Raw genomic sequence first — 21,159 nt, 5'->3', positions numbered from 1 at the left:
TTACAATATCGCGTACCCCAAGTGTTGTCAGTCTTTGGAAGTTTCTTGAGATATTAAGAAGTCATAACTGTGCATATATATATTTTTCATATTACTGATGATAGTTTTCATATTACTGAATGAATAAAGCATTGATTTATTGCAGCTAATTCTTATAAGGAGACATACATTTGCATACATTTTGTGATACATATCTCAATATACAGAGTAAGTCGTTAAAAATTAAGTACATCTATATGTTTGTCTTTATTACTTTTTTCTCATTAAACTTTGACTAGAGACAGCGTTGTATTTAATTTGTCCGTTTGTTCTTTCTAACTAAAAATGTTTTTACAGATATTTAAGAAAGTAGTATCATGTTTGTAAAACTATTATTATGTAGCAGTTTAACAATTATCGTATCGGTCTTTTCAATCGATTACCAGATAACTAAACTATCCGAAGATAACACAAAAAGGCAATCAATCTATGTAAAACCGAAACAATATGATATCATTCTTACATCATATATTAAAGAGGATACTTTTGTCGGCAACTGTAATATGAGTATTGAGATAACACAATCAATTCGAAGAATACTATTGCATTTCGACGTAAGACGTGTTAACGATATAATAATGATTAATGATCCATTAAAATTTACTTATGATGGAGAAATGATCGTTTATAAATTGGTCCAACCTTCTTATGATAATGAGATGAACATTACCGAATATATATTCCTGGATAATGTATTGCCGGGAGATTACATCATAAAATTAACCTATAATATGAATAATGATGCAGGCCTAAAAAGATTTTATAAAAAAGATGAACAACAATGGTAAGTTAACTGTTAAACTGTTAAAATATTAAATATGTAGTAATTACAGGATGACACAATCCTGGTACAGCATTCTATTTATTAAAAAGTGCTTTCTAAGAAAAGACTTATATATATATGTGCCTATCTGAAAAGTTTCCATTCCAATTATATGCTTCTTAAGATTTTAGTAACAAATGTATTTTGCAATTTATTATTATTATCATTATCATTATTTTTAAACTGAATGTAAACTGCAAATAAAAATCAATTTAATTAAATCAGCAATAATGCACGTCTTATACAATATTTTATCATCAACAGTCGGATGAATTCAAATATTTCTGTAGTGTCTTGAATTGTTTTTAAAATCTAAATAATACAATTCTGAAAGATTTATGATTGTTTTCATAGAACTTGCTTATTTGAAATTTAAAATTTTGGCAAATATTTCATTTTTACACTGTTTACTAATAACAAACTTTAGGAAATCATTATTAATATTTAATCATTATTAATATTTAATTAAGCCTATTACAGAAGCATTTCTAACATGAAATTAATCTATAATATATATAGCTGATGACACAAATCTAAAAAATTTTTTTAAAAGTTATAATAATTCGGAACGAAAACATTTCCAGACACATGTATGAATTATTTGTATAAAGTTTATATGAATTTTTTTGTTCATATATTTCATAGAAGTCACTAACAAAATTTGATTAGATCATGAACAATCACTCAATTTTCATAAACACTTTATATATACAATTAAATATAAATATATAAAATTATACAGGGTGATTCTAAACAAACGTTTGTCTTTAAAATATCAAATTCTTGAATGAATTCTAAGACGATTTTTCCTCTTGAAAAATTTTGCCCGGAGCTTAGTTTTTAAACTGTAAAGAAAAATAGTTAACTACTTACGGAACGAGTACAAGAGGTAGGTAGGGATGGCGCGATATAGGCGATTACGCATTCTCGTACACATTCTCACACACACACTGATTGTTACAGTCATCGCGAATAGCAATCAGCTGATCGCGGCGAGTGCCCCACGTAATCGTCTATATCGCGCCGTCCCTGCCTACCTCTTGTACTCGTTCCGTAAGTAGTTAACTATTTTTCTTTACAGTTTAAAAACTAAGCTCCGGGCAAAATTTTTCAAGAGGAAAAATCGTCTTAGAATTCATTCAAGAATTTGATATTTTAAAGACAAACGTTTGTTCAGAATCACCCTGTATATACAGGGTGTTCTAGACCACCCGTACACCTCTTTTCTTTCAAAAATTAAGCATTTTAGAGAAAAACGTTTTCGACAAAAATTGTATGGTTTTGAGGGGAACATAAGATGGTGTCATTGGTTTGACCTTGGATGGCATCATTAAGGTGAGGTCAAGGACACCTTTAATTTCTTAAACCGAACTACCTATTTTTTATTGCATATTCTTATTGCTTATGTCGAGAGCTTTCCAAAACACTATAATAAAGTATTTCTTTCTTGAGTACTTTTCGAGTTATGAGGCTTGAAATAATTTCTTAATCTTACATAAACCATAAAATATCTAATAAAACATTCATTTTTCGATTATCTTACCTTAATACTTTTATGTACAAAATAATGAGAGGAATCAATTGGTGTAAAGGAAACACATAGTTGTTTTTAAGAAAAAATACGGAATTGTTAATTGCAAATTACATATTTTTTCTTCAAAACAACTATGTGTTTTCTTTACACCAATTGATTCCTCTCATTATTTTGTACGTAAAAGTATTAAGGTAAGATAATCGAAAAATGAATATTTTACTAGATATTTTATGGTTTATGTAAAATTAAGAAATTATTTCAAGCCTTATAACTCGAAAAGTACTTAACGAAAAGGTACTTAATTATAGTGTTTTGGAAAGCTCTCGAGATAAGCTACAAGAATATGCAATGACAAATAGTAGGTTCCATTTAAGAAATTGAAGGTGACCTTCATGTGACCTTCAAGGTCAAACCAATGATATCATCTTATGGCCCCCTCGAAACCATAAAACTTTTGTCTGAAACATTTTTCTCTAAAATGCTTTGTTTCCGAAATAATTGCGTGCGTTAATTAAAATGGCTCACCCTGTATATATATATATATATATATATATATATATATATATATATATATATATATATATAAGGACTGTTCTTCCGAAAACGATCATGCTCCGATTTGAGTCAAATTTTGTAAATAGGTTCCTTTTAGGTACAAAAAAAGTATACGAGAAGGATTTTTGGCGACTCGAAAATTAAGGCATTTTTTAAGCCTTTTTTCGTAAAAGCGAATATTACCTTTAGACAGCTTGGTCGAAATGACTTTGCTATATATTGTCATGGTCATATTCTTGATTATTTTGGTTACTACATATATATTGTATTATATTGTTTACATTTGAGAGTTATTTCGGATCATAATATTCCGAGTCAGTTGACCAGTAACGAGTGATGTGTATAAATGTGTGTTTCTCAACTAATTTTAAAATGTCGCGAAACGAAATGAGCCTCAGTCTACACAATCGCTGCGGTCAGTACATTATGAGATTTATTGTTATATGATTAACATAGGTTTGTAACTATGCCAAGCAAAGTCCACCCTACACCATCCCTGAGTTAGCGCGAAGCGAGGTCTATTATTAAGTAAGGTTCTACGTAGGTTTGTAACTTTTCACGCGAAGCGAGGTCTACATCACATCACCTTCGGCACCCCCTCCCGCAACCACCCCGCTGGTAGGCAAGGTGGACCTCGCTTTACAACTTACAGCATATATCCATTGTGATTGAACTCTTCGCAATGCGGCCCCTACCGGGGGGTGGTTGCGGGAGGGGGGGCCGAAGGCCCTCCCTTGTATCCCCCCCGCGTTCGCGCGCGCGTGTGTGTGTGTACACATACATTTGTGAAATTAATAAAACTTTTTTTGTCTATAACTTTTTAATAAACAATGACCGACGGCTAAAACTTTTGGAATGTTACCCAGGAGGATGATCTTGACAACATATGTCAAGGTCAAAGTCATACGAGCAGGGTCCCATTTTATGCAGGTTTACCGGTTCTACATAAGTTTGCAACTTTCCACGCAAAGCGAGGTCCATACCACATCACCGCTGAGTCAGCGCGAAACGAGGTCTATTATTGTACGGTTTCATATAGGTTATTATTAAGTAATTATAATTAAGGTTATTATTAAGTAAGGTTTTACACAGGTTTGCACCATCAATTAAAACTTATTGAAGGTTACTCAGGGTCATGATCTTAATCACATATGTCAAAGCCAAGGTCATTGGTGAGGTTGCCGTTTTCCTAGATATTTACCGTTTTGAACAAGCTGTCTAAAGGTAATACTCATTTTACGAAAAAGGGCTTTAATTTTCGAGTCGATCAAAATCCTTTTCGTATACTTCTTTTGTACCTAAAAGGAACCTATTTACAAAATTTGACTCAAATCTGAGCATGATCGTTTTCGGAAAAATCGCCCAACTAAAAACATATATATGATTCATTTAACAAATTATTACTAAAATATGCAGTTTCTTTAACATATATAAAATTATGTATGGAATGTATCTTAGGTAATATATCTATGTCAATAATCACAATGTAGTAATTAAAATCAATTAAAAGAAGTTATTGTTCTAATACTGTGTAATATTGAAATTTATTTTAATTTTATTGAACGAAATATTTGTTTATTTTAATTTTATTGAAATTTATAATTTTGATATTAAAATATTAACGATTAAATATTAATTATTTATTTTGTACCTGTATGTCCTAAAGTAAACATTTCATGACCATTATGTTATATTAATGTCAAAATACTATCAAAATCAATATTAGATTACGTAATGTTATACAAGATATAGATCAAAAGAGTAAGAAGAACTCTATGCTATAATTTTCTATATATATTATTCTTATATATAAATTGCATCCATATATCTTCATTTTATTCAATTTTTAATAATTCTATGTAATTGTCGAAAATTTATTATCGTTAATCCATATTTCTAAATGTGATAGGTTGGTAACATATGTTGATAATATTGGGGTTAAACACATGATTCCACGTTTGCTTTTTGCTTTCAATACGTCGCCCGTCTATAATATTATTATAGAACATTATCAAAATTATAGTGTTTTATCAAATATACCGATACAAAAAATGGAAATGAATGATAAAAATATGACGATGATAACACAGTTTCATACTACGTTTATAAGGCCTAATTATTTTGTATTTGTTAAACGGGCTAATTTATCTCTCATGTCTGGTCCAAGTGAAAGTAAGGTCAAAGTTGATATGTGGTGTAGAATGCACTGCGCATTTGCACACGAAATTGTTCAAAATATAACTCTATACTTATTTGGTAAATGGAAACGCCTGAATAAATCTTGGCAAATAAATCATGTTGCAATTGCGGATTTTCCGGAAAACGAATGCATCATAAAGCTGGGCCTTGTTATTTATAGGTAATTATATAATTAAAAAACATTAATATATTTCGAAAGATGAAAAAAGGATAATAATTCTTGGTATCTAAAATTATCTACATATCTTTTATTTATTTTTAAATATAATTTGAATATACTTTAAAAAATAAATAAAATTGTGGGACAATGAGAGAAACATATCTAAATATTTATTACATCTTTAATCTGTATCAATTTATACGATAAACAATATTAAAATATTATATATATATTTTATAATCACAAAATTAAAAATTATAAATTAAAAATTGAAATATAAAATTAAATAACGTATCATATTCAAGTTTTCATATACCTTATCGATCAAAATTTAAAAAACTTTATATATATATATATATATATATATATATATATACAGGGTGTCCAAAAAGTCCCGGACCGGTTGAATATTTCATAAACTATGCACTTTAGAAAGAAATGTTTCAGACAAAAGTTGTATGGCTTGAAGGGGGCCATAAGATGGCGTCATTGGTTTGACCTTAAAAAGTCGTTTGAAGGTCACGTGAAGGTCACCTTCAATTTCTTAAATGGAACTCTCTATTTTTTGTTACTTATTCTTGTAGCTTATCTCGAGAGCTTTCCAAAACACTATAATAAAGTATTTCTTCATTGAGTACTTTTCGAGTTATGAGGCTTGAGATAATTTCTTAATTTTACATAAACCATAAAATATCTAGTAAAATATTCATTTTTCGATTATCTTACCTTAATACTTTTATGTACAAAATAATGAGAAGAATCAATTGGTGTAAAGAAAATACATAGTTATTTTTAAGAAAAAATATGTAATTGTTAATTGCAAATTATATATTTTTTCTTCGATAAGCTACAAGAATAAGTAACAAAAAATAGGGAGTTCCATTTAAGAAATTGAAGGTGACCTTCACGTGACCTTCAAACGACTTTTCAAGGTCAAACCAACGCCTTCTTATGGCCCCCTTCAAGCCATACAACTATTGTCTGAAACATTTCTTTCTAAAGTGCATAGTTTATGAAATATTCAACCGGTCCGGGACTTTTTGAACACCCTGTATATATATTGGAAGTATTACATATATGTTAAGTAAGTATCGCATTATTTTGTGATGAGTCATTTATACGCGCAGACATTATGAAACATTAATATATAATTAATATGTTAATTTATAGAATTATTTAATTATATTAAATTTGCAAGCACAAAATATTTTCAACAGTAATAAGTTTTCTATAAAACATTTTCTTAAATTTTCAGAGAAGCAGATGTTACCTACATTGAGAATGTCGATTCTGTTGCGACTAAAATCAAAGTTGCTAACTTCATAGCCCATAAAGTAGTACAGGAATGTCTTTATTATGAAAATCCACTTTGGCCGTTATCCTCTTTGTTAAATAAGGCTATTGTCGCATTTCTTGGATTATATGTCACCAATCAGGTTATTTTAAGCATTCTTTAGCGCAGAACTTGCTCACTAGCAAACAATATGATATATATATATATTTATATATATAGATATATATATATATATGGTAAATATTTACCTTTACACAGCCACCCCCAAATTAGTCGACCTTGACATATATTGTCATTGACTTTTCTTTCGATAAATGTATTAATGAATTTATAAACTTCTTTTGTTTATAACTTTTTAATAAACAACGAGCGGCGCCTAAAACCTTTTGGATGTTACTCTGTGCAGTGACCTTGACAATATATGTCATGGTCAAGTCATTTGGGGCTGTGTAAAGGTAAATATTTACCATTATAGCGTGTAATTTTTTTTATAAATCAGAATATTAGACGAAGATTCTATATTTACAAAGAAAAGTGAGTTTTTTAAAAATGCTAATTTTCAAGTAAATCTGCAACATACATGGATAATACAATGTAAAATATTTTTACATTTTTATGTTTCTTTTATTTTGTGTGTGTGTCAAAGTCACTATGTTACATTTGTCCGACTTTAAATTATTATATAAAAGAAAAGAAAAATTATCATTCAGATTCCACATAATATATATATACATATAGAAATTGTGTAATAAAATAATTTTGCTATATAATATATTTTAATAATTCTAGAAATATTTAGTTTCAAAGTTATATGTCGAGTAATCATTTTTGTTATTAATATATTATATTTTTAAATTATTTATTCTATATTTTAAGAGTATAATTAATTATAAGAGTATAACAAATTTTTTTTACATACACGTAGAAAGTAGCAGCCCTAATGCATATTGCTATTGTGTATTAAATATAATATTAATTAAATAAATACATTTAAACCATTTTCTATAGGCTCTCCCAAGTACCCGGATGATGGACTTGTTTGTGGTACAAATTCAACACGAATCTCTTCACTTCGATACTGAATATAAAACATCACTTTATTACACACAATTCAGCACAATCAACAGTTCTGTTGAAAATTTTCGTTACATTAAAGGTATGATAATATAATTAAAAATTGATTATGCGTAAAAATTTTTGAATATAAATGCTTAAAAAACAAACAGAATAACTGATAAAAACTTTAATTTTATATATAATCTCTTCATTATACACATGCACACATATATACATACATAATGGAGCTGTAGTGTATAAAATTATATATAAAAATTATATATATTACATATACAGGATGTTTCTTTTTAAATGATACAGTCGATTATCTCGCGAACCGATGATTTTATTGAAAAATTTTTCGAACAAAAGTTGCATAGCTTAAAGGGGTACACATGATGAAAATATGGACTTGATCTTGTCAAAGTAAGGTCAAGATCATTAATTCTTTTTTAAATGAATCTCTATTTCTTTATTACATATTCTTGTAGATTACCTCGAGAGCTTTTCAAAACGCTATAATAAAGTATTTTTTCATTGAGTACTTTTCAAGTTATGTCTTAATTTTACATAAGCTATAAAATAGTAAATCTAGTAAAATATTCATTTTTCGATTATCTTACCTTAAAACTTTAATGTACTAAATAATGAGACGAATTAATTGGTGTAAAGAAAAAACATAGTTGTTTCTAAGAAAAATATGTAATTTGCAATTAACAATTACATATTTTTTCTTAAAAACAACTATGTTTTTTCTTTACACCAATTGATTCGTCTCATTATTTAGTACATAAAAGTATTAAGGTAAGATAATCGAAAAATGAATATTTTACTAGATATTTTATAGATTATAAAATTAAGAAATTATTTTAAGCCTCAACTCGAAAATCACTCAACGAAAAAAACTTTACTATAGCGTTTTGAAATGCTCTCGAGATAAGCTATAAGATTAAGCAATAAAAACTGGGCATTTCCGTTTAAAAAATTGAAGGTAACCTACATGTGATCTTCAAACAATTATATCCAAGGTCGAACCAATGGCACCATCTTATGTTCTCCTTCGAGTCAATCAACTTTTGTCTAAAACATTTTTCTCTAAAATCATTGGTTTACGAGATACAGCACTGTAAAAAGAGACACCCTGCGTAGACGAAACTCTCAGCGAGGATCAAGATTAGATGTAGAATGAACTTCGATTTGTCTTACAAAGTACACTGCGTGGACGCAATGAGTTCCGTCTCCCTCCCCCTCATTCCTTACGGGAGAGTTCTACTTCCAGAACGTACAACATAATGCAAACGTATTCCTTTAAATATTATAGTACAAAGAGTATCTTATTGTAAATTAGTACAATGTAAACTAACCTCATACATAATGCTTTTAATATCATATTATGCACTTTTACCATAATTATTAATTATTTACTATAACTATTATCTTATTCATATTCTGATATAAATTATATAATTATAGTATCCAGTGTATTGCGCATATTACAACACATGATTACTGAAGAGATATTTTGGCAGAGTATCCGTACATATGTAAAGGACAAGTAAGTATTACACTATACTGCTATAATTACTATTTTTATTTAAATTAAATTAATTTTAATTTTATTTAAATTTACACTGTTTCTTTCATACTTTATTATCTTTATTATTACCATTTCCAATACTTTTTACCTTCAATGTCATTAAATATTCAAGATATATTTTCAATTTATATACAGGGTGACCCATTTTAACTTAGGCAGCCAAATAACTCGAAAAATAAGCAAGATAGAGAAAAATGTTTTAGACAAAAGTTGTATGGTTTCGAGGGGGCCATAAGATAGTATCATTGGTTTGACCTTGAAGAGTCATTTGAAGGTCACGTGAAGGTCACTTCAATTTTTTTAAATGGAACATCCTATATATTTTTGTACATTCTTGTAGCTCATCTCGAGAGCTTTCCAAAACACTATAATTAAGTACATTTTCGTTAAGTACTTTTTGAGTTATGAGGCTTGAAATAATTTCTTAATTTTACATAAACCGTAAAATATCTTGTAAAATATTCATTTTTCGATTACCTTACCTTAATAGTTTTATGTACAAAATAATGAGAGGAATCAATTGGTGTAAAGAAAACACATAGTTGTTTCGAAGAAAAAATATGTAATTTGCAATTAACAATTCCATATTTTTTCTTAAAAACAACTATGTGTTTTCTTTACACCAATTGATTTCTCTCATTATTTTGTACATAAAAGTATTAAGGTAAGATAATCGAAAAATGAATATTTTACAAGATATTTTACGGTTTATGTAAAATTAAGAAATTATTTCAAGCATCATAACTCAAAAAGTACTTAACGGAAAGGTACTTAATTATAGTGTTTTGGAAAGCTCTCGAAATAAGCTACAAGAATGTACAAAAATATATAGGGTATTCCATTTAAAAAAATTGAAGTGACCTTCACGTGACCTTCAAATGACTCTTCAAGGTCAAACCAATGATACCATCTTATGGCCCCCTCGAAACCATACAACTTTTGTCTAAAACATTTTTCTCTATCTTGCTTATTTTTCGAGTTATTTGGCTGCCTAAGTTAAAATGGGTCACCCTGTATACACTTATCTTTTAAAAGTAATCAAGTTTGGCCATTCCTTTTAAATTATAATTTAAACTGTAGCATCAAATATTTATATAAAAACTATAAATCATATGATTAATTATCTAATTAATTATATATTTAATTAAATTAATCATAAAATATAATTACCAACTTTATATTGTGATAATTATACACACACACACACACACACACACACACACACACACACACACACATATATATATATATATATTTGCTTATAATACCTTTCGTTAACACATCAATAAATTTTGAATAAATTTTATAACTTTAGCAAGCCAACTTTTAACTATTTTGGTGAAGTTATGAAGAACCTTTCGTCCATTCAAATGTCTACAGACAATTTATATATTATAACGCAGCAAATTAAGTTTCTAACAAAACGAAAATATTGTCCTGTAGTGAAAATAGAACGAGATTATAATATCCCATCGCACTATATTTATCCTATCGGACAGGTAAAAACAATATTCAAATACAAAATACAATATCAAAATTTAAATAACATGGTGGATGATTACATAGCTAGGTCGTATACTAGGGAGTTGGGTGACTTTATAGTATATAATCTACAACAAACTGGTAAGTTTGCAATAAATTTATTACATTTTATAGCGTTTATCATACATACACATTAGAGAGAAAGATTTACATTATTAAAAATATTATTCATTATATTATGTATTATATACATTATATATACATACATACATACGTACAATTATTAGAAATGTTCAATTTTCATGCAAAATGATTTTATATCTATTATAATATACAATTTGCATTTCCATTTATGTTCACTTTATGATACATTTTTGATCTCTGTTAATGTACAAAAGTATAAGTACAAAAGTATAAACAGATACTTGTACTGATAAACTTTTTGAAAGAATTATATATATATATATATATATATATATATATATAATTCTTTCAAAGGGTTTATCAGTACAAGTATCTGTTTATACTTTTATATATATATATACATATATATACAGGGTGATTCAAAATAATCCTATTGTCCGTGAAATGACACATTCTTGAGTCAATTCTAAGACGATTTTTCCTTTGGCAAAATTTCGTCCGACGCTTAGTTTTTGAATTATTAAAGGAAGTAATTAACTTATAATGGGTCGAATACAAGAGGCAGGCAAGGGTGGCGCGATTCACCGTCAGACGCGGGTGCTTACGCGGGGCGCCTGCTGCGATCATCTGATCGCTACATACACACACATGCGAATACATACATTCTCATTCTCTCTCTCTCTCTCTCTCTCTCTCTCTCTGCCTCTCTTTCTCCCACCCTCACTCTCTCTCTCTCATTTGCTTAATCACTTGAAATTATTATTACTTTTACTTAAATTATTATTTACTTTTTATTATTATACATTTTCACTTTAATTATTATTATTTTTTTATATTGTACTATTTTTTTTTTTTTTTACGAGAGAGGGGAAGATGCATTTTATGCATACTCACAGGCCTGTCCGGTGAGTTATATGGGACTCGAGTACCAAGTCGAATTACCAACTCGGTACTCCTTATCCACTAAAAACCCCTCTCTTTCGCGAATTTTCTCTGACACTGTTTATTTGACATCCGGAAATCTGTTTTCACACAACACCAAAGAATAGTTATTATTACCTTGTTCGATGCATTGCTGTAATTTCTTGAGAAATAAATTTTCCGACAAATCGTACTTTCACTCAAATTGAACGTAGATATCACGTTCTAAGGGACAGAGATCCACTCTAAATAATTAATCGAAGGTTCTTTTTTCTTTTATAAACTGTATTCTTTTATAAACTTCAACATAATCACATTCATTCACTCACTCGATAAGATGAGAAATTTACCAATGACTCTATCACTAATCACTATCAATCACTGTCGAGTAATCACTGTTGCCAATTAAAAACCACTCGATTAAAGAAACACACGCGCACATACATTATTACACGACAGCAAACAGTTTTTGATTATGGTAAGTTACACGGTAGATTCTCCAATCAAACTCATGTTCACGTTCGACAACGCTGTTAGTACCTTAACCTACCATAACCTATCATAACCAAAAACTATTTGCTGTCGCCGGGTAAATATCGTCGCGTTGTCGCGTCGTCGCGTCGTGTAATAACGTATGTGCGCGTGTGTTTCTTTAATCGAGTGGTTTTTAATTGCCAACAGTGATTATTCGACAGTGATTGATAGTGATTAGTGATAGAGTCATTGGTAAATTTCTCATCTTATCGAGTGAGTGAATGAATATGATTATGTTAAAGTTTATAAAAGAATACAGTTTATAAAAGAAAAAAGAATCTTCGATTAATTATTTAGAGTGGATCTCTGTCCCTTAGAACGTGATATCTACGTTCAATTTGAGTGAAAGTACAATTTGTCGGAAAATTCATTTCTCAAGAAATTACAGCAATGCATCGAACAAGGTAATAATAACTATTCTTTGGTGTTGTGTGAAAACAGATTTCCGGATGTCAAATAAACAGTGTCAGAGAAAATTCGCGAAAGAGAGGGGTTTTTAGTGGATCAGGAGTACCGAGTTGGTAATTCGACTTGGTACTCGAGTCCCATATAACTCACCGGACAGGCCTGTGAGTATGCATAAAATGCATCTTCCCCTCTCTCGTAAAAAAAAAAAAAAATAAAACTGTACAATATAAAAAAATAATAATAATTAAAGTGAAAATGTATAATAATAAAAAGTAAATAATAATTTAAGTAAAAGTAATAATAATTTCAAGTGATTAAGCAAATGAGAGAGAGAGAGTGAGGGTGGGAGAAAGAGAGGCAGAGAGAGAGAGAGAGAGAGAGAGAGAGAGAGAGAGAGAATGAGAATGTATGTATTCGCATGTGTGTGTATGTAGCGATCAGATGATCGCAGCAGGCGCCCCGCGTAAGCACCCGCGTCTGACGGTGAATCGCGCCACCCTTGCCTGCCTCTTGTATTCGACCCATTATAAGTTAATTACTTCCTTTAATAATTCAAAAACTAAGCGTCGGACGAAATTTTGCCAAAGGAAAAATCGTCTTAGAATTGACTCAAGAATGTGTCATTTCACGGACAATAGGGTTATTTTGAATCACCCTGTATATATATATATATATATATATATATATATATAAATTGTGTACACACACACACACACACACACACACACACACACACACACACATATATATATATATATATATATATATATATATATAGGGTGGACCACAATAACTCTGTCCACCTGGAATATCTCCGTTATATTTAGATACAAAAATTTTGTACTTATGAGAGTTGTACGGTACCAAGAGAGCCGTAATATGTTCCTAATAATTTTTTTGTAGGTGGAGGCGCTTCAGAGATTTCAAGGTCATCTCCATTTTTTTAAATGGCATGCTATACTTTTTTATTCTTAGTGTAATAGCGGAAGTTTAGACGTTTTCAACGACCTATAATAAGGTCATTCGGCATTAAATAAAAGTGTAAAACAATGATTCTTACCTTGCTTATAAGAGATGCTCGAAGTGATGTCCGTTTACATCGATGCAACACTGAAATCTTTGAATTGCTGAAGCACGTACATTTCTTAACGTTTCTGGACTGATTATCGCACATGCTGCATATCGCTAGATTATAGTACAAAGAACATTGTATACCAAGAAATACCGACCACAGCGAAAAATATGAAACAACGAATTATTGCAGTATGTGCGACAATCAGTCCAGAAACGTTAAGAAATGTACGTGCTTCAGAAATTCAAAGATTTCAGTGTTGCATCGATGCAAACGAACATCACTTCGAGCATCTCTTATAAGCAAGGTAAGAATCATTGTTTTACACTTTTATTTAATGCCGAATGACCTTATTATAGGTCGTTGAAATCGTCTAAACATCCGCTATTACACTAAGAATAAAAAAGTATAGCATGCCATTTAAAAAAATGGAGATGACCTTGAAATCTCTGAAGCGTCTCCACCTACAAAAAAATTATTAGTAGCATATTACGACCATCTTGGTACCGTACAACTTTTATAAGTAAAAAAATTTTTGTATCTAAAAATAACGGAGATATTCCAGGTGGACAGAGTTATTGGTCCACCCTGTATATATATATTACATATACAGGGTGTCCCTGAATGGTCTGTACAAACTTTGTGAATAAGTTCCAGGGACCTAAACAAGTAGAAAATGTCCCATAAACATGGGATCGGAAACGCTTGCTTCTGGAGTTACGACGGTTCGAAGTTTTCCTGCAATAGCTGGAGAAATTATCACGTCAAATCGCATAGGTGTTACAAAACTAATTTAAAAACATGAATGAATCAAATTATTCATTTGATTTTCTGGCGGATATCCATCTGGTGTATGGCCGTGCCGGTGGAAATGGACGGTTCGCCAGACAATGCGGCGACGTGCGCAGGCTTCCTTGGAATCTAACGGAGGCCATTTCGAGCATTTGCTATAGCAAGTGTACTGTCCTGTTATGTCCGTGGCAAAACCGAGGAAATAAATAAACACACTTTTGTAACACCTATGCGATTTGACGTGATAATTTCTCCAGCTATTGCAGGAAAACTTCGAACCGTCGTAACTCCAGAAGCAAGCGTTTCCGACCCCATGTTTATGGGACATTTTCTGCTTGTTTAGGTCCTTGGAACTTATTCACAAACTTTGTACAGATCATTCAGGGACACCCTGTATATATATATATATATATATATATATATATATATATATATACAGGGTGTCCCTGATGTATATATATATATATATGTGTCCCTATTGTGTGTGTGTGTGTGTGTATATACAGGGTGTTTCATTTTAATCCGACCAGTCGAATATCTCGAAAACCAAGTCCGGGAGAGAAAAATATTTCAGACAAAAGTTGTTTGGTTTCGAGGGGGCCATAAGATGGTATCATTGGTTTGACCTTAAAGAGTCATTTGAAGGTCACGTGAAGGTCACTTCAATTTTTTTAAATGGAACATCCTATATATTTCTGCACATTCTTGTAGCTTATCTCGATAGCTTTCCAAAACACTATAATTAAGTACCTTTTCGTTAAGTATTTTTTGAGTTATGAGGCTTGAAATAATTTCTTAATTTTACATAAACCGTAAAATATCTTGTAAAATATTCATTTTTCGATTATCTTACCTTAATACTTTTACGTACAAAATAATGAGAGGAATCAATTGGTGTAAAGAAAACACATAGTTGTTTTGAAGAAAAAATATGTAATTTGCAATTAACAATTCCATATTTTTTCTTAAAAACAACTATGTGTTTTCTTTACACCAATTGATTTCTCTCATAATTTTGTACGTAAAAGTATTAAGGTAAGATAATCGAAAAATGAATATTTTACAAGATATTTTACGGTTTATGTAAAATTAAAAAATTATTTCAAGCCTCATAACTCGAAAAGTACTTAACGAAAAGGTACTTAATTATAGTGTTTTGGAAAGCTCTCGATGTCAGCTACAAGAATGTGCAAAAATATATAGGGTATTCCATTTAAGAAATTTAAGGTGACCTTTATGTGACCTTCAAATGACTGTTCAAGGTCAAATCATTGTCACCATCTTATGGCCCCCTCGAAACCAAACAACTTTTGTCTGAAATATTTTTCTCTCCCGGGCTTGGTTTTCGAGATATTCGACTGGTCGGATTAAAATGAAACACCCTGTATATATATATATATATATATATATATATATATATACAGGGTGGGGCATTTTAATCGCCCCAGGCGGATATCTGGAAAACTAAGAGAGATACAGAAGAATATTTCATACAAAAGTTGTATGGTTCGGAGGGAGACATAAGACGGTGCCATTAGTTTGACCTTGAAGAGTCTCCTGAAGGTCAAGTGAAGGTCACCTTTAACTTTTTTAATGGGACACCCTACATGCTTTTGCATATTCTTGTAGCTCATCTCGAGAGCTTTCCAAAACATTATAATTAAGTTAGTTTTCATTAAGTACTTTCCGAGTTATGAGGCTTGAAATCATTTCTTAATTTTACATAAACCGTAAAATATCTTGTAAAATATTCATTTTTTGATAATCTTACTTTAATACTTTTATGTACAAAATAATGAGAGGAATCAATTGCTGTAAAAGAAATACATAGTTATTTTTAAGAAAAAAAATAAATTGCAAATTACATTTTTTTTTTCGAAACAATTATATGTTTTCTTTACACCAATTGATTCCTCTTATTATTTTGTACATAAAAGTATTAAGATAAGATGATCGAAAAATGAATATTTTACAAGATATTTTACGGTTTATGTAAAATTAAGAAATAATTTCAAGCCTCATAACTTGGAAAGTACTTAATGAAAACTAACTTAATTATGCTGTTTTGAAAAGCTCTCAAGATGAGCTACAAGAATATGCAAAAGCATATAGGATGTCCCATTTAAAAAGTTGGAGGTGACCTTCACGTGACCTTGAGGTGACTCTTCAAGGTGAAACTAATGGCACCATCTTATGTCCTCCTTGAAACCATATAACTTTTGTATGAAACATTTTTCTGTATCTCTCTTAGTTTTCCAGATATCCGCCTGGGGCGATTAAAATGTCCCACCCTGTATATATATATATATATATACAATTTATTTATTTTTGGCAGGATATTATCGAGTCAATTACGATATCGAGAACTGGCGAAGAATTGCAAGTTTTCTAAATTCTAAAAATTATATGAAAATGCATGTTTTGAATCGTGCCCAAATTATCGATGACGCTTTCCACTTAATGATAACAAACCAACTTAATTCCACTGTATTCTGGAATATTACAAAATATCTGCCACGAGAAACAGACTACGTGGCATGGTATCCTATGTTCAAAGCTTTGGAATATCTGTCCAATATCTTTCTATTTCAGGAACCAATATATTTTAATATCACGGTAATAACACAAATTATTAAACAATATCAATAGTGATGCCTTAAACATACTAAAAACATATTACTTATTGCACATATTAATATTGTGTGCATTTATAACAATAATTATTAAGTGCTTTCAGAAAAAATACATACAATAAAATACATGTAGCTAAAAAAATTTGATTACGATTTTTAAATATATTTTTGATGAATGATAAGTATCTATTTCCATTCGAATAGAGTGTGTACTAATTATAAAAAGTTGGAGAGGAAAATAGAGGAAAATATGAAAATTGTTACCATTTTTAATCCAAGCATTCATAATGACGATTTAAATATCATTAATTTTTAGATAGAAAATTAGTAGGAAACATATATGTACATTAGTTATTTGTGTGTTTAATACACACACAAACAGTTATTAAATTATATTATACACACAAAAGTTATTAAATTATATTATACATATAATGTCTAAATGTCTACATGTATGTCTATATGTCTACAAAATATGCATTTTTGTATATATATTTTGATATGGACATGTTTGCATGTGTTAAGCATGTGTGAATGTACACGTAAGAAAAATTCAAATTTGCGTAAATATGTATACAATATAAGTATAGCTAATAGATATCTTTATAAAAAGAAATTTAGAGTTGTTTACCAAGACAAAACGTTCTTAATATATAAAACCATGTAAAATACATTTGCGCAAGATATCTTTCGGTATGGCAAAATATAATGCAAGAATCGAAAAATATAAAATTTATATCAAGTAACAATATAAATACATATAAATATATATATATATATATTTATATATTTAGGGGAAAATAAACTTACTAAACTTACTAAACAATTTGCTTGATAAACTTAAATACGATGAAGTTTCTAATGAACACGATCTTACAAAGAGTTTAAGAATGGAGGCTGCGAAATGGGCATGTAATCTTGATAGTCGCATATGCATAGAAAATGCCCGACATAATTTAAATCGACATCTCGCAGATCCCGAAAAGAACACGTAATTTTTCTTACATATTCTCGGTTATTTTAATTTAATTGTTTTGTAGATACATGTGCAATATTTATTACATTATTTATATATCAAAATTATATATCAAAATTTAAATTTATTATGTTATGTTATGAAATTATAATTTGTTAAATTATTTAATCAAAATATAAGATTAATATGTGCAAAACTTTTATGTTAGAATTTGTTTTTTGTTAAATCTCGTAGGCTTTTGCCATGGTGGAAAGAATGGACATACTGTCAAGGTTTAAAAATATTGTACTATTCTCTTAGCGATGAAGATTCTCCTTGGTGGGGAGTATATCGTCTGGGAAAAGAAAAATTTAAACCTAAACTTTTAAAATTTCTCTCTTGCCCTGAGGATTCACAATTTATCAAAGACTATCTAAATCTAATAAAAAATGATAGTACAACATCGATTATGTTTTTAAAAGATTTTTCCGATAAAGATTATATTAATTATTTTCTTTTTACAATTACGAAGCATGCAAGGAATCCTGTAATACTCAATTTCATATTACATAATCTTGAGCATATAAAACCTAAGTAACACAGTTTTCTCTCCGTAAATATATATCTATCATTCAACAATTTATTTGTGTATCAATAAATTTATTATTGTTTTACTGTTATAGACAAGTCAGCAAGTATGCAACATTTATTATTATTATTAATCATGTGTATTCCACAAATCACCTCGAAAAGGTACAAATTGCATGTGGTTATGTACATATATATATGTAAAATAAATAATCATGATGTGACATCAAATATTGCTGTTTAATATCATCAAAATGATCTGTTTTAGATAAACGAATTGCTAACAGATAAATTTTTTAAAGTAACGCAAGTTGAATTAAATGAATGTAAGAAGATATGGTTTTTTGTGAAAGAAAGAAATACGAAAGTAAAGGTAAATTTTATGAATATCATTATATTAATATTTCATTTATTAATCATTGATTTTTTTATTTTCATACAGAATATATTAATGTCACAGTATCCCAAAGTAATAAGCAGAAATTAATGTCATTTAATTTTTTTTATAAAATAAGCATATTTTCATTTCTAATTTCCAAAAATATATTATTTTGGAAATATGTAATTTTTAATGAATGAAAAAGTGGGAAAGAGTGAGCGAGCAAGCGAAAGCAAAAGAGAAAGATAATTTCTTTACTTAGAGATTTTAGTGAAAATTGATTTATATAAATTTTAAAAAGAGAATTTACAAACTTCAGATTTAAATCTTAGTTAGTCTAGATGTTCAGCTCTTAGTTAAATAAATTTAAATGTTTTTAAATATGATTAAGAAAGTATTACGTAATGTGATTCGCATACTTTAATATTACACGAGCCATTTGTTTACTAAAATAAAAATTTAATAAAGATGGATAAGTTAAGAAGAATTAATGCACTTGCTAGATATAACAGTTATAATATTATAATATTATAATGATATTATCTCTATGACAGCTGCAGCTCATATAAATTTCTAATTTTATTTTTAAAATCTCTAATTCTAAATTTTGATTTTGATTTGTCGAAGGTTGCAAAGTATTATTTATAAACATTCCTTGCAAACAAAAGAGTTGTTAAGTAAAATATAGTGCAACACTATGCACATAATATAATAGAACACATAGTACAATAGAAGAATGATTTTATTCTCATTTCAGCAAACTTGTAATTTTCATAATCCATAATTATTATTTATTCCTATTATATTTAAGGTTATTATTATTATTGTATGTATTATATATATGTATTAAATGTATTAATATTATATATACAGGTTGTGTCATTTTAAGTGATGCAGCTAAATATCTCTTAAAGTAAAAGAGATTGGGAAATATGTTTCAGACAATAGTTGTATAATTTCGAGGGGGACATAAGAAGGTGCCATTAGTGTGACCTTGAAGAGTCAGCTGAAGGTCACGTAGAGGTCACCTCCAACTTTGTAAATAGGACACCCTATATGCTTTTGCATATTCTTGTAGCTCATCTCGAGAGCTTTCCAAAACACTATAATTAAGTTAGTTTTCATTAAGTACTTTCCGAGTTATAAGGCTTGAAATAATTTCTTAATTTTACATAAACTGTAAAATATCTTGTAAAATATTCATTTTTCGATTATCTTACCTTAATACTTTTAAGTACAAAATAATGAGAGGAATCAATTGGTGTAAAGAAAACACATAGTTGTTTCGAAGAAAAAATATGTAATTGTTAATTGCAAATTACATATTTTTTCTTCGAAACAACTATGTGTTTTCTTTACACCAATTGATTCCTCTCATTATTTTGTACATAAAAGTATTAAGGTAAGATAATAAAAAAATGAATATTTTACAAGATATTTTACAGTTTATGTAAAATTAAGAAATTATTTCAAGCCTCATAACTCGGAAAGTACTTAATGGAAACTAACTTAATTATAGTGTTTTGGAAAGCTCTCGAGATGAGCTACAAGAATATGCAAAAGCATATAGGGTGTCCCATTTACAAAGTTGGAGGTGACCTTCAGCTGACTCTTCAAGGTCAAACTAATGGCACCGTCTTATATCCCCTTCGAAACCATACAACTATTGTCTGAAACATTTTTCCCAATCTCTTTTACTTTAAAAGGTGTTTAGCTGCATCACTTAAAATGACACACCCTGTATATACACATACACGAGATAATATTTAATATAATATTTATTAATAATTATTGGCTATTCACACTAATACTTAATACCGATATCGAATCTGTTTTAGACAAGCAAATTAACAGAATTAGCAGAAATTTTCAGATGTATGCAGCAATATATTTCAAATATTGAAAGCAAGATACAAATGCGCTTTTTCGAAATCAAAAGTCAACAGAATTACTTTCAAAATTTTGTCAAATATCAACAATAACCGTTTAATAAA

At 29.2% G+C, this 21,159-nt stretch overlaps 1 protein-coding gene across 1 annotated transcript; it reads left to right on the top strand.

Annotated features, from left to right (window-relative positions):
• The first annotated feature begins 45 nt into the window (after nucleotides 1–45).
• LOC145961346 (aminopeptidase N-like) lies at nucleotides 46–21,147 on the top strand. Its single transcript, XM_083081444.1, has 15 exons — nucleotides 46–69; nucleotides 146–207; nucleotides 337–823; nucleotides 4,861–5,310; nucleotides 6,566–6,746; nucleotides 7,613–7,760; nucleotides 9,134–9,215; nucleotides 10,573–10,696; nucleotides 10,757–10,880; nucleotides 16,946–17,226; nucleotides 18,038–18,234; nucleotides 18,454–18,792; nucleotides 18,882–18,951; nucleotides 19,055–19,159; nucleotides 21,004–21,147. Exons 3-15 carry the CDS (start codon nucleotides 357–359, stop codon nucleotides 21,145–21,147), a joined length of 2,712 nt encoding a protein of 903 aa, XP_082937570.1. The 5' UTR covers nucleotides 46–69; nucleotides 146–207; nucleotides 337–356.
• The last annotated feature ends 12 nt before the right edge of the window (nucleotides 21,148–21,159 follow it).

This window comes from Camponotus vicinus, unplaced genomic scaffold (assembly GCF_025532165.1).
Source record: "Camponotus vicinus isolate PSW18456_S1 unplaced genomic scaffold, iyCamVici1.0 SCAF_11, whole genome shotgun sequence".
Taxonomy (NCBI): domain Eukaryota; kingdom Metazoa; phylum Arthropoda; class Insecta; order Hymenoptera; family Formicidae; genus Camponotus; species Camponotus vicinus.
The sequence above is the reverse complement of the archived record's forward strand: the minus strand, read 5'-3'. Positions and strand labels throughout refer to the sequence as shown.